Raw genomic sequence first — 15,761 nt, 5'->3', positions numbered from 1 at the left:
GGACGGTGCATATGCAAGTCTCCTTTTTAAACTTCATCCACAGGATGGGGGCATCTCAGGTTAGATCAGTATATATTATTCACCACCAATTACACTGGAGAGGAGGCCGGCGGTACTGAGCCGCCTCCTTAAACAGCTGCACGTGCTGTAGGCTGACCCACAATGCTGTCAGGAAGGGAATTCCAGCATTTTGACCCAGTAACACTGAAGGAACGACGACATACTTCCAAGTCACGATGATGAATGGCTTGGAGGGTAATTTGCAGGGGAAGGTGTTCCCATGTATTTGCTGTCCTCGTCCTTCTGGGTCCATCTCTCCTTATGTTAATAATAACCTGTAGATAATACTCCTACGTGAATGTGGCAAGGTCTCCACAAACAAAAAAAAGTATTCAGTAAGTCTGTGATGCATTTTCCAGAATGTTCTATTTATATTGTTTCCTGAATGTGCAATGTGAGATTTTCGTGGTGCAATCCTTGTTACAACATAGCCTAATTTCCCCTGGGCACTGAGATGATTTATTCTCACAGTATCTTAATGTTGTTTTAACTAAATCAGCCCGAACAAGGGACTAAACTCATTGACATTTATAAAGCACATGGATCTGTACTTAGCAAGGTTGATGTTTACCTATCTCTGGCATGGAAATAAAGGGCTGAATGGTCTCCTTCTGTGCATTAAATGTCTCTCTCCACTGTTAGGAGGAGTTCAACCAGATTGGGAAACGTTTAACAGTAACTTTACTAAGGCAATGGAATTTACCAGCTGAACATAGAACCACTGCGCTGCTTGTAATTTGTCAGATAACAAAATAAGTATGTGGGCAGTAAGAGGTTGGGCATGAATGCAATTTGCCCTTTAAAGGTGCAAACTGACAAACCTGGAAGTCAACCACGGCAGAGGCTGGAGATTAATGTATGGGATTGTGCAACTGGTGAAGAAATGACTGTCGTTTCTTCCAGGTCTTTCACACCCCCAGTTCAACCCCCTTTCTCCCTGGCTTACTCCATATACCTCAGCAGCACTCTCACTGCAGATACCACATGGAATTCAGATGTCACATGGTGGCTGTACAGGACACTGGTGAGACCACTTTTGGAATACTGCATAAAATTCTGGTTGCCCTTCAATAGAAAGGATGTTGTTAAACTTGAGATGGTGCAGAAAAGGTTTACAAGGATGTTGCCAGGACTGGATGGTTTGAGCTATTACAGGGATGTTGCCAGGACTGGCAGGTTTGACCTATAGGGAGAGGTTGAATAGGCCAGGGCTATTTTCCCTGCAGCATTGGAGGTGAGGGGTGACCTTATAGAGGTTTATACAATCACGAGGGGCATGCATTGGGTGAATAGCCAGTGTCTGTTTTCCTAGGGTGCGGGAGTTCAAAACTAGAGGTTCAAGGTGAGAGGGGAAAGATTTAAAAAGGGCCTGAGGGGTAACTTTCTCATGCAGAGGGTGATGCGTGTATGGAATAAGCTTCCAGAGGAAGTGGTGAAAGCTGGTACAATTGCAATATTTAAAAGGCATCTGGATGGGTATATGACTAGGAAGGGTTTAGAAGGATTTCAGCCAAATGCTGGCAAATAGGTCAGATTTGGATGTCTGATCGGCATGAACGAGTTGGATCGAAGGATCTGTTTCCATGCTGTATGAATCTATGACCGCTGGCGACCTTTAAAATTGGGAGCACGTAATCTCCTTCCCTGCTTTCCCAACCATTTGCCAGCCCTAAACAGACAGTAATGCTAGAGATATTTTCTTCATTTAATCCCACTCACCTTTCTGGTAAGTAACCAGTCACTGAACATAAGCATGCAGGTGCAGCAGGTGTTAAAGAAGGCAAATGGTAGGTTGGCCTTCATTGCAAGACGTTTTGAGTACAGGAGCATTGTTGCAGTTATACAGGGCCTTGATGAGGCCACACCTAGAATATTGTGTGCAGTTTTGGTCTCCTTTTCTGAGGAAGGATGCTCTTGCTCTTGGAGTGCAGCGAAGGTTTACCAGGCTGATTCTGGGGATGGCAGGTCTGACTTATGAGGAGAGACTGACTAGGTTGGGATCGTTTTTGCTAGAGTTCAGACGAATGAGGAGGGAATTTCATAGAGCCTTACAAATTTCTAAGAGGACGGGACAAAGTAGATTCAGGGAGGATGTTCCCAATGGTGGGTGTGTCCAGAACCAGGGGTCACAGTATGAGGATTCGGGGTAGACAATTTAGGACAGAGATGAGGAGACATTTCTTCACCCAAAGAGTGGTGAGCCTGTGGAATTCATTACCACAGGAGGTAGTTGATGCCAAAATATTGAATGTATTCAAGGTGACTAGACATAGCACTTGGGGTGAATGGAATCAAAGATTATGAGGATAAAGCAGGATTAGGCTATTGAGTTGGATAATCAGCCATGATCATGAAGAAAGGCTGAGTAGCTTCAAAGGGCCAAATGGCCTCCTCCTGCTCCTATCTTCTATGTTTCTATGTAAGTAGGATGCTAAAATCCAGCCCAATATCTCAGTCAAAGAAGACTGTATTCATACAGAACCTTCTGTGACCTCGGGAACTTTTTGTGGTCACGATTGTTATATTGATGCTGGAGTGTACTCGCTTGCTTGTCTTCAAAAAGTGCCACATAATCTTTGGCACTTATCCGAACGGGCAGACAAGTTTAACATTTCATTGGGGAAAACAGCACCTCTGACAATGCAGCATTCCTTCAGTAGAGAACTTTATGCTTTGTTCACCCACCAAACTGATTGTTATTGTTTCAGGACTACAATGCTCGCACTGGGATGCAAACTGATGGCAAGAAAGAGACACAACCAGTTTATTTTAAATGTATATTTTATTTCATTTTTATATTAAAATTTTTCAGTGAGTTTTTTTTAATAGGAAGACAAAAACAATTGGCAACGCATCATCATTACATAGTATAAATCCAGCCACGGTCCATAGCTCAATTATTCAGCGTCTCCCACCCTCACCCCACACCACTAGACAAACCCCTCCCCCAACCCCACTCACTACCTTCAAAGCTGTGTCAAAAGCGAACATAAAGAATAAGATCACCATAAACAAGCAGAGAGTGCCTTGAATATTGAGGGGTCAGTGGGCCAATGCCTCTCCCCTCAAGGCGCAGTGTTGTGATTATTGACGTGCCATACTTATATAAAAAACTGGTCGGCATTGTGGAAACCACAGGGGCAATGGAGCCTTTTCCGGCTGCCAATCTCAGGACGCATGTTCCGATGCACACCTCTTTTCCTGTTCGATTACTGCAAAGACAATTTGTAGAAATTACAGCTAGACACCTGTCGCTCAAACACCTCAAAGCCTAACAAGAGCAAATATTAGTGGTGGGGCAGTGCACTAGCCCAGTTGATAATGAAAATGCCAATGTTTTGTCTGGTGTTGGTTTCAACAAGTCTTTTAAACGAAGGGCAATCCACTAAAATTCATAAGTTACATAGTTTGTTGGCAGATATATGCAGGTGGTTGATTTTTGTTTTAATTTGGTGCACAGTTCCTTATTGATTGGTGTGATTAATTTGGACCCCAAACTCAGAAAACCTTAGCACACATTCTCCTGTGTTATATGAAAGTGGTACTGGCAGTTAACAGGTCATCTGGAAAATTCTTAAGAATCGCCTTCTGAAAATCAAAAGAACATGTAACCAGAAGACAGCTGGAGAAGGGAATACTGAATGAAAAGAGGAACAGTGTTTATTTTAGAAGAGACAGTCACAACCACAATGGATTAGCTGATGTCTTGGTATTTTACCTAACTGAAGAGTCACTTGAAAAATATTCTTACACTGAACCGCGTCATGAAAATCCAAACAGGGAAAAAAAACTCTCAAGCTTCTCAATCAATTTGATCAGGCTGGATCTGCACTTCAACTTCATTTACCTACTCTTCATAGCTCTGATTTCACTTCTGAACTGCCTTGATGTAATTTGTTCTTGATTTCTTTGTACTTATCTAATCTTTTCAACATTAATTGATCTTGTATCAGATCACTCTTCAACATTCCACTCTTAACGGAGTACAGGTTGAGGCCAGCCTTTGTCATATTATAATCTTTTAAACCTTTATATCATTCTGGTATATCTATATTTTTATCAATTTGACCTTTCAATGATGCAAAGCCCCGAACTGAGCAATTACTCCAGATGGAGCGCTTTCAGAGCTGAAACCACTGAGGCACAACTTTCTCCCTTTTGAACTCCAACTTTTAACAGGCCTATTATTTTGAGATATTTTTATTGCTTTTTCATACCTGCTTGTAGTTCTTAGCGTGCAGTTTGAGTACGTATTTAAGTAAATTCTATCCTGCATACACACAACTGAGTCTCTCAACATTGAGACAGATTCTAGTATGTCTTTCTCAGGTCTGTAGTCTCCATTTCACAGTTCACCATACTGAACTACCTCTGCCATGGTTTTTTCCCACTCACCTAGTCTGTCACTGTAATCTCCTCTTCCCTTCCCACAAGGGTGTGGCGTGGTTGAGTTGGTAAATGCGCCTATCTAGTGAAAAGGAGATCCTGGATTCAAATTGCAGCAGTGCCTACGCTTTACCATGCTTGTGGTATGTGTGCAGTTTGCACGTTCTCTGCGTGGGTTTCCTCTGGGTGCTCTGGTTTCCTCCCACAGACCAAAGATGTGCCGGTTAGGTGGACTGGCCATGCTAAATTGCCCGTAGTGTCTAGGGGTGTGTAAGTTAGGTGGATTATTCATGGGAAATGCTGGGTTATAGGGAATGGGTTTGGGTGGGATGCTCTTCGGAGGGGCAGTGTGGATTTGTTGGGCTGAATGGCCTGTTTCCATACTGTAGGGATTCTATGAACACACTGTACCCCCAGACTTACAGATTCCAGCAAACTTGGATATCAATTCTCTCCTTGTTCAGGTCATATTGCACTCTGGAAAATGTGATCTGTCACAGTCCCTGTAAGTTAGAGAATGTTCCCAATACCTCAACCAATTTCTGAGCTACAACACAGGTTTGTCTCCTATTCTGAGCACTGTCATTATTGTCAGCAGTCTATTGTGCAGAACTTGATAAATGTTATTCTGAAAGTCTATACAGGCACTGTGCTATTTTCAAAAAGGTCAATAGACTAGTTACATATGGCTTACTCTAAATAATTTTATGCTAACATTCTGGTCAGCTAATACTTTATCTAAGTACACAGCGCTAACGACAAATTCCTAGTTCTGATTTCCCTTACTTCTTCCTGGCTATACAAAAAAATAGTTTCTCTTTCCTTTATTGTATCAAAATCCTGAACGGCTTTGAAGACCTCCAATAAATTTATCACCGATCTCTCTGCTTTAAGAAAACAAATGATTCCACCCTCTTCAATGTCTCTCTAAACTAAAGTCCTCCAAACCTGGTGACCATTCTTATAAATCTCCTCAGTCCCTTCCAAGGATTTTGACATATGTCCTGAATTAAACACAATACACTGGCCTAATCAGGATTTTATCAAGGTTTAGCATAACACCCTTGTTTTTGAACCCAATGAAGCCACTGTTAATAAAATTAAGTCTATTCATCTAACTCTGCGTTTAGAATTTGCCTCTCTGAATTTTACAAATTATCGTTAGCCAATGTCAGAGAATCCCTACAGTGTGGAAGCAGGCCATTCAGCCCATCAAGTCCACGCTGACAGTCTAAAGAGCATCCCAACCAGACCCACCCTATTCCTGTAATGCTGTACTTCCCCTGGCTAATCCACCTGGCCTACACATCCCTGGACACTATGGACAATTTAGCATGGCAAATCCACCGAGCCTGCACATTTTTGGACTGTGGGAGGAAACCACAGCACCCAGAGGAAATCCATGCAGACACAGGGAGAACATTCAACTCCACACAGACAGTCGCCCCAAAGGGTGGAACTGAACCCAGGTCCCTGGCGCTGTGAGGCAACAGTGCTAATTGCTGAGCAACCATGCCGCCCTTGTTAGAGTTTAAGATTGGTGTGCTTTGACTCTGGCAACTCAAGTACAAGAAAAAAACACATTGTCAACTCCACAGAAACTCATCAATTTAGATAGAGTTCAACTAATCACGGAAACTTTAAAACATGCTATCAGGGCGGGCTTGCTGAAGTGGCAAGCGTTGAGTTACAAAACAGCATGCAACAGAGTAAAATCAAGCCAAAGGGTCTCTCCAGACTTTATCTGCAGCCAAATGCAAACTAAGCTCCTCCCAAAGGGAGATTTAAACACTGCAACTGAAGTCAAGACTGTCCTCTCCTATGTATCCCCACAGTGTACTTCTCCTCATACATAACCTCCAGGTCAGACACAGATACTTGGAAAATGCAGCCCAATGGGAAACAATAAAGTGGAACAATAGAATTATAATTGTACACACCCTCTTTTGTTGGCAGTGTGTTCTTCTCCTGAGTCTCCGTTCTCTTTAGGCTGCTCCTTTTGAAAGATGTGACTTCCGACATGTCTTTCCTCTGATCGTCCCCTTGTTTGTCCGGCATGTTTTACAGTTCACTGTAAAAAGAAAACAGTTTCCAGTTTCTTCACGAGAACCTTCCCAAGAAGGACTGAGCGCTAGAGGGTGGGAAATTCCTGAATCAAGCAGCAACTGGGAAAAGAAACAGCAGACATGGGAAGAATTGGCAGTAAAAGGAGAGAAGATGAGACAATGAGAATCAAAAACACTAAAAATATAGAGAAGACAGGAAAGCAGAAAATTGGACTTTTCAAAAATTCATATTTGACTCCGAATAATTTTCAGCAAAGCTACTTTGTAATATTTTTCACAAAGTGAGTAGGATCTGGAATGCATTACCTGGAAGTATGGTGGAGGCAGGTTCATTTGATGCATTCAATAGAGCACAGGATGATTATTTGGATAGAAGTGGTGTGCAGGGGAATGGAGAAAGGCAGGAGGCAATGATTTATTGAGCCATGGCTAAATGGCTTGTTTCTGGGCTGTATCATATCTGTGATTCTGTGAATTGAGTGATTTGTACAGTCAGAATCAATCATGTCACCTGAAGATGCCAACTGGGATATGGGCAGGTTCATTACATAACACTAATTTCAGACCACATGATATCCACCCGTATGAATTCAACCAATGTTACCTGAATTATTTGTCATGTGTGCGTTCACTTAGAATGAATATTTTTGCTGACATTGTTAGCATGTTCACATTCTGTCATGGGACCCTGGTGTTTCTGGAAAGGCAAGCATTTGTCAGCCTGCTCTAATTGTCCTTGAAAAGGTGGTGAGTCATCTTTCTGAACTTCTGCAGTTCATGTGGTGCAGGTACATGCACAGCAATGCTAGGGAGTTAGTAGTAGTGTCACTGGATTCATCATCCAAAACCAAGTCTGGCACCCGTTGGTTCAAATCCCACCGCCGCAACTGGTAGAAATGAATTCACTTAATTCACCCATTCCCTTTTGACATTTCTGACATCACATGGGATTGCTACACTGCTGGTGGATCACTCATCACGACACACTCTATTCTTGGAATCGAAGGGTGGTGTTACGACCAGATGTCCTTCCAGCCTATAAGCCCCATTGATCCAGGCCAGGGACTAGCTCTGTCACACACTGACTTGCCTGCGCCATTAGCTAACTCCTTTCACGACAAGGAATCCAGGGGTGGGAAATCAACCAAGCATCTTTCAGGTCAGAGGTAACCCTAAACCTGAGCCATTCCAGCTCCTAACTGCAATTAATAAATGTGGAATTGAAAGGCTAGTCTTAGTATGCTGACTATGAATCAATTATTGATGGTTGTAAAACTATCTCAGTGGTTAGCACTGCTGCCTCACAGCGCCAGGGACCCAGGTTTGATTCCAGCCTCAGTTGACTGTCTGTGTGGAGTTTGCACATTCTCCCTGTGTCTGTGTGGGCTTCCTCCCGGTCCAAAGATGTGCAGGCTAGGTGGATTGGCTATGCTAAATTGCCTATAGTGCCCAGGGCACTATTAGATTAGGTGGGTTAGACAAGGGGAAATGTAGGGATAGGGGAATGGGTCTGGGAGGGATGCTCTTCAGAGGGGTGGTGCGGACGTGTTGGGCCGAATGGCTTGTTTCCAAACTGTAGGGATTCTATGATTCTTAAAACCAACATGGGAAATGAATATCCTTTAAGGGAAGGAAATCTGCCGTCATTACCATGTCTGGTCTAATGTAACTCCAGACCCACACAATATGATTAATTTTTTTTAATAACAGCCCCTAAAATGGCTGAGCAAACCAGTTAGTTCAGGGGTGGGCAAAATATGTTTGCCTTGTCAGTGACCTCCATATTCCATGAAATAAACAGATAAAAGCTCTGGAGGAAGGGAAAGCTGGGAGGAAAAACTAGAGAGACGGTCGAGCAATAGGGCAGAAAAATGCGCGGGGAGAGAAGGTTAAAGGGACTAAGGAGAGAGATAGAGAGGCAGGAAAGTGGCATATTGGGAGTGAGTGGGGATAGTGAATGCGAGGCAAGAGGGGGTAGTATGGGGAAAGATGGGTAAATGAGTGTGCAGAGAGAGTGGGGCAAGAGAGTGCAGTGAGAGGGGTGAAGTGAGAGATGGGAGTGAGTGAGTGTGGAGGAAAGGTGGAGGGGGCATGAATGTGGAAAGGGGGGAAGTGAATGCAGGGAGGTAGGTGGAAGTCAGTCGAGGGACAGGGAGCTGGAGGGCGAGCTCAAGTGAGTGAGGGGTGATGCAGGAAGAAAAAGGGGGACAGGGCAACAGACCTCTCTGTTTATTCCATATGAATGCTTCAAGGTTTTGAACATCTGTTTGAATCTCCTCTTATGCTTCTCTTTTCAAAATAGAGAAACACCAGTTCCTTCAGTCAATTCATACAGCAGTAATCCTTGCACTCTGGACCTATTCTCATGGATCTCTTCTGCATCTTCTCCAAAACCTTCACAATCACTGCCTTTCTAAAACGTCTGTGACTCCATGGCATGGTGTCCAGAACTGGACATAGTACTTTCGCTCAGGTCAAAACAAACAGTCTTTGTTACTTTCTCCCATTATAAAATCCAGCATATCATCTGCTTTATGAACTGTTCTGATGATCTGTCCTTTGCCCTTTGTAGATTAGTGCACCAACAACCCATCAGGTCTATTTGTTCTTGTGTCCAATTTAAAACTGTTAACACTTTAGCTTACATTGCCATTCCCCATTCTGTGTATCAAGATAAATCACCTCTCAGTTTTCTGCAGTGCGAGAGTTTGTCTAGGTCTTCCTGAACTCTATTTCTGTTTTCCTTGCGATTTATTAAAAACAGCCACAATCCTAACACTGACACCTGGGCATTCCACTCTCTGCCTTCCTCAAATCCAACAAAAAGCCATTCAGCATAACTTTTTTTTTTAACCCCCTTAATAACTCTGGATACAGAATGCCAGTGGCATTTTTTTAACCATACACTTCTGCTTCACTAAATGGTCTGATAAATATTGGTTTGTTGAATGTTTTTTTCCAAAATCCATTTAACATTTAACATCACCAACCATACAGCTCTCATGTGCCCATCAAAAATCTGAAATCAATGAGTCAAACATTGTCTGTTCCTATCAAATCTATCTTGGATTCTCCCTTCACAGTGTATTCTTGTCCATGTACCTCTAATCGATTACTGTTTCCAAAAGACTCCCTTAAGTCAATGTTAAACTGACTGACCTCTAATTTAAGATAACAAGGTGTAGAGCTGGATGAACACAGCAGGCCAAGCAGCATCAGAGGAGCAGGAAAGCTGACATTTCGGGTCGAGACCCTTCTTTCCTGGCCTGCTGTGTTCATCCAGCTCTACACCTTGTTATCTCAGATTCTCCAGCGTCGGCAGTTCCTACCATCTCTGACCTCTAATTTATCTAGTTCATCGCTGTCTCTCAGTTTTTTCAACAAGAGTGTAATATTTGCAATTGCTTCAAACCTCTGGCACCACCTTTGTATCTCAGGAGTGTAGATGATTCCGGCTTGCACCTCAGAGTCGTGGAATCATAGAGATGTACAGCATGGAAACAGACCCTTCAGTCCAAATCATACATGCTGACCAGATATCCTTCAGTCCAAATCATACATGCTGACCAGATATCCTAAATAAATCTAGTCCAATTGCCAGCATTTTAATTTTAATGCCCTCAGTATTTTTTGATGCATCCTCTTGGATGCTGGTGATCTATTCACGCCAAGCACTGCCAGCCATCACAATATTTCCACCTTAATCTTTAGTTAATCTTTAGTATCCGGACTATCTTCTCAGTATCACAGCCTCAGCAAAGTTATCTCCTTCGGTAAGTACAAATGGTTTGCATTTACTTCAATCATATTTTCTGCCTCCAAAACAGACTTCCATTTTGATCCGGAGTAGGAAGCGCCTCTGACAATCCTTTCCCAGTTAATATGCCCACAGACAACATCTAGGTTTCCTTTTATGATAGGCATCATATATTCTCATAGTCCCTAGTATTTACTTCTTCATTCCTCTGGACTTTATATTCAGCCAGACTCTCCTTTATGTCAACAATCTGGTATTTGTCATACACCCGCCTTTTCCGCTTCATGTTACTCTACAGCAAACAAACTCTGACTTTGGTTGCAGTTCCTTTATTTCTGGAAATAATCCTCAACTGATCTATTCTACACTTCTTTCAAGTCTGACCTTGTTATCTTCCATTTCAGCTTGCAAAATTTGACTCCAACTAACCCAAGGCAGATCTCCCCTCATTTTGTTGAAATTGGCCTTCTTTCAGTGAAAGATGTTTAATCTAGATTGATTCTTCTTCCTCTCAATAACTAATCTAATCCTTATGACTTTATGATCACTATTCCCAAGATGTTCACTCACTGCAACATCTTTTAATTGACCCAGTTTGTTCTCCAGGACTAGATCTGGAAATACTCTCTCCTCATTAGGCTGAAAGCACGCTGCTCAAAATATTTCTCCTAAATACACTTCAGAACTTCCCCCTCCCATCTGTCCTTAACGCAATCACTGTCTCCAGATAATATTAGAAAAGTTAAAGTCTCCTATTATTACTAACCATGATCTTTTGGGGTGCTTTGCTGCAAAGCCATCAGGAATGTGCTCTGTAGTGAACTAACGAACTGCTCACAAGTCATGGTACCTTGAAGAGACATGCATTTGGGTTGATCTAGAATCTTAAAGGGACCACGCAAATAATGAAGGGAACATGGATCACTGTGCTAAACATCTTGCATTTTTCAGTATTTTCCCTGCAGACCCATTCCATTAATGTTCCTCCACTAATTGAGAGCCTATTAAATACACCAGTAATATAACAGCTCCTGTCTTGTTTCTTACCCTCAGTGTAACTCATAGTCACCTATCAATATTCACTCTGAAACCATAAACTGTACACACTGCAGTCCACAATGTGTAGTCAGGCTCCTCAGTTGATGCTCCATCTCTCTCTCTCCCTCTGTTTCCTTGTCTGACTGGACTCTCTCTGTGCTCTGGTTTCTTGTGAAGGTGATCAGCCTGAACTGGGAATCTCAGTCAGAGCTGATCTATTCTTGGAATACTTATCAGGACGATAGAGGCTGACCTGAAGCAAACCCAGAGATCATACAGAGGGCAGTAGGCTTGTGATTTAGGGAAATTCTCAGGGGGCACATCAACCTGAACTCCGCAAAGCATCAACCCTTTGAAAACACTCCTTGGGTGTGGAGCCATTGAAGTGATATTCATAGGCTGTGAGAAACTATAGCACAAGAAAAGACCATTCAGCCCTCATGTTGCTACTTCCTCCTGCATCCCCATTCTCCCCCAAAATATCTTTATTTTACATTGCTCCTTTACAATTACTTCTCCCATTTCTCTTGAAATGAAGTTATAGTCTCTAACACAATTGGTCAAATATGGTGAAGTAATACGCAGTCAAATAGCTCTCATGTCATGAAGCTGGGTTTCCTGTCCCTGCTTCTCCGTATTTTGCAAAAGTCTTCTGCAATCCACCCACAGTGAAGTCCCAGATTTCACCTGCCTTTTTACAGCATGCAAAATTGGGGGCCATTCAGCCCCTCAAGCCTGCCTGCATCCTCATCTCCCCCTTGCCTCACTCTCTCATATCTCTTGATTGCCTTGTTTTCAAAGATCTATCATTCTCAGGGTTGAATATGCAACACTGGGATCACACACAGTCCTGTAGGCTGCACAACTCCAAAGATGCATATTGCTTTCAGTGAAACAATCTGACCACCCAAACAGCAGACCCTCTAACTTAACACTGCATCCACAGTTTTCAAATCTCTAGTCAAGTGGCATATCCAGTCAGCATCTACCCTGTCAAACCCGCCTCAGATATTTTATATGCTTCAAAGATGTCACCTCTCATTCTTCTCAACTCTAGTGAGTATATTATTTATTCAACTCTCCTCAAGGATTGCTGGATGAGAGGATTTTCCAACCTAGAGATTGAACCTCTCTCAGTATCGTTCATGCTCTCTGTCCTCTTTACTGAATGTTCCTGGGAAATGCTGGCCATCAGCTCACACACTCACATGAACCCCAAACCCGAACCAGACTCCTTGCTCCCACAGTCAACTAACTACTAATTAACCACCTTTCCCTCTAAACCTTCAATGCTGAGTTCTCCTGGATTTCCCTCTCCAGTCCCGCCCTGCTCTCTCTCCAGTTTGCACAGGACTACACTCCTCACAGTTCTGGCTACCTACAGGGGATGTTACCAAGCTTAAGAACTCTCTCCTCAGTCAGTGGAGTCAGTGTGAACACCACACTGATGCATACTTTCTCTCTCTCTCTCCGACACAGTCTCACTCTTTCTCTCTCTCTTTCTCGCACTCATGTTCTCTACGACACTAGCTTTCTCTCTCTGGCCCACTCTTTTTCTTCTCGGTCCTACTTTCTGTCTCCCTCATGCACATATACACTCCTCTTTTTCCCTGTCTGGGATTCTCAGGTAGATTCCCTATTGCTATCTGAATCTCGGCATCCCTGAGAGAAACAGTGCCTCTGTCTCTCTGACATACTCCTCTGTTATCTTCTTTGGCACGTACACTCTCTGTTTCGTTCAAACTCCATCTGGCACTCAATCTCTCTCTGACATTCTCAGATGCATGCATACAGCTCTCTCTCTCACTCTGAGACACAAGCTGTCTCCCATCAAGATGCTTCTATGTGATTTAGAAAGTCTGGACCAGCTTAGGCACAGTGAGATACAGCAAATGGAAGTTAGGGAGTTGGTAAGCTAAATTGTTTTTCTCTGCACCTTATGACTGTGGGGAAGATGATCAGAAATTGACCTGGTCATTTGCAATGCAATCACCGCATCACTGGGGAATGTTCCTTCAGTACCTAATTTCTTGACTGCCGTCCTTAAACCACTCTTCCTCTCATCCTTTAATCTGTCTCTCACAACTAATGATAAGACCTAGTCACTTTCTTTGACTTTGTGTCAAATGTTGCCTATTATTCTCTTGCGAAGATTCACCATGTTAACTGTGCAACGGATACAGGCATTCATGATGCAAAATAAGTCAGCTCTGCTCTGAAACTGGGAAACTATTTCATTCTGTACACTTGTGTGTGTCTGTGTGTTGCCTATGTCCATGTATGTTTGTATCTGTGTATGTGTATGTATGTCTGCATGGGTGTGTTTGCGTATGCCTGTCTGTGTACATGCATGTTTGCACAGATGTGTGTGCATTTGTGCGTGCATGCATGCATGTCCTTGCATACTTGCTTGTATCTATGTATTTGGATGTGTTGTGTGCACGTCTGTGTATTGGGGTGTACGTGCAAGCATATGAGCGACTGGAAAAATTTGCGTGGTGATATGTGTGCATGGATGACTGTGAATGCACGTACGTTTGAGCCTGTATGTGTGTGAGAGTGCGCTTAAGTGTATGAGGGTGTCGCTGTGTCTCTGTAACAACCTCACATCAATATTGAAGCTACTGGCCAGTAAAAAAGGGAGTTTCTAATCATAGGGGATGTGGCTAGTGATATTGACGAAGAGACTATCAATCACAAAATCCTAAATTTGTAATAAGGCAGGGTGGTATGAGGAAAGGATGGTGAAGAGGAGAGGGAAGAGAAAATTGAGGAATTAGAGAGGGAAATAGTGACTGAAGAAACAAAGGAGGGTGCAGATAGGAGTGGCAATGGCTGTTGTAGGGAGGTGGAGGACAGGGAGGAGGGGACAGAAGAAAATGGAAGGCAGACACAGTATGAGCTTGGGTAGGCGCACAAATGATCAACTTCTCAATCTCCCGAAAGACTCGACTACCACGGACACAGTTACTGCCTGAAGGATTGAAAACAGTTTCGCACTTAACCCATTATTCTTCCAAACTTCTTTCACTCAGACTCAGTAACTGTGAATGCTGACCAGAGAGCGGACTGGTATTTGTAAAATTAAGAAGAAAAATAGGTGCCTCCTTTGCACTGACTGTGAGGTACTAAAGCTGCATACCTTTGGGTTGAAGGCAGCATATTTGCTCAAACTTAGTACAAACTGCTCTGCCAGGCTGGAACAATTCAAATTCGAGGCTAATACGTGACTAAGAAACAAATGACAGCACCCAAGACACACCCACCTTCAAAATCTTAGAACAGTAACACGCTTTCCTTCAGAAATGGACCAAAAAGAATTCAAACACGTTACAGCAGACAACCCTAATCGATTTTAACGAGTAAAAAAATCAATACTGCCTTGACAAATCCCTTTGCTTCCCCCTCTTTAGCCCCAGGATCAGAAAATAAATTGAGCTGGAAATTCTGGGAGAGATTAGAAAGAGAGAGAAAAAAAAGTATTTTCCATTTGAATGTTTGAAACGTTGCTTTCAACAAACCTAGTTTTATCCACAGCTACAAGATAAAAAAGCATTGTTCAGACTCTTATTTTGCAATAGTTTGCAGCCCAGTGTTTTCAACACCACCAGATTACATCGCCGATGGAATTCCAGATGTTATCCCCAGGGCTTGAAAGGCTTGGAAAATATTTCCAACATTTAGTAAACAAATTTGGTTTTCCTCACCTCGACCCACACCCCCGCTTCCCCAAACTCTCCTCTCTTTGCATTGTAAAATCAGGACAAAAAAAAAGACATATTTCAAAATCGATTCACTTTGTGGTAAAATTAGAGTATAACATAATTTTACAGCAACAATGCCTAAAGAGTTTTTTTGTTCCACAGTTGGTAGATTGAGCTCAGATCTGCCATTAGTTGCCCTGTCCTTACCTGTGCTGCTAGGCAGGTGTGTCAATGCAGCTATCTGTCTCTCTTTCTTCCCCTCTTTATCTCACTCCTTCCCCACTCAGTCCTTTTTATTCCGGCCCTGCAGCTCAACCGAACCTGAAGCAGCTCTCCCTCCCGCCCCCCAAAAGGCGGTGCTCACAAAATCTTGTTCTGGTTGGACCTCAGAAGTATCAATCATTGCATGCTGCTGCCTGCAGGTTAGGATGCATTGCTTGTCGTAGCTCTCTGCAGTTAAATAAATGAAGGCACAGCAGAAGGAATTCAACCTATCAATTCTATTAACCACAACAAAACATGTTGTTTTATTTAGACCAATACAATGCCTAAATGATTGAAACCCACTTTATCCAGCTAATTCCGTAGAGATCCCAGAGAGGGTTTGATGCTTTGTAAAGGTTGCCATCTGGTGGATAGAACTCGAACTTGGGAAGCAGGGTCGCTCGTCTCTTTTTCTCTTCCCTTAGAATGCCCACAATGCGGAAGTAGGCCATTCGACCCAGCGAGTTTACCACTGACCCTCCGAAA

At 42.9% G+C, this 15,761-nt stretch overlaps 1 protein-coding gene across 1 annotated transcript; it reads right to left on the bottom strand.

Moving 5' to 3' along the window:
• Window positions 1-2,823: 2,823 nt before the first annotated feature.
• On the bottom strand, window positions 2,824-15,352 carry LOC125484814 (thymosin beta-b-like). Its single transcript, XM_048605064.1, has 3 exons — window positions 15,219-15,352; window positions 6,387-6,517; window positions 2,824-3,272 (listed from the first exon to the last, which is right to left on the bottom strand). The coding sequence occupies exons 2-3, from the start codon at window positions 6,502-6,504 to the stop codon at window positions 3,229-3,231; spliced, it is 162 nt and encodes a 53-aa protein (XP_048461021.1). The 5' UTR covers window positions 6,505-6,517; window positions 15,219-15,352; the 3' UTR covers window positions 2,824-3,228.
• Window positions 15,353-15,761: the final 409 nt, after the last annotated feature.

The sequence above is a fragment of the Rhincodon typus genome, chromosome 14, assembly GCF_021869965.1.
Source record: "Rhincodon typus isolate 14 chromosome 14, sRhiTyp1.1, whole genome shotgun sequence".
In the NCBI taxonomy this organism is placed as follows: Eukaryota; Metazoa; Chordata; class Chondrichthyes; order Orectolobiformes; family Rhincodontidae; genus Rhincodon; species Rhincodon typus.
Note: the sequence above shows the minus strand (reverse complement) of the source record. Positions and strands in the feature narration are given on the sequence as shown.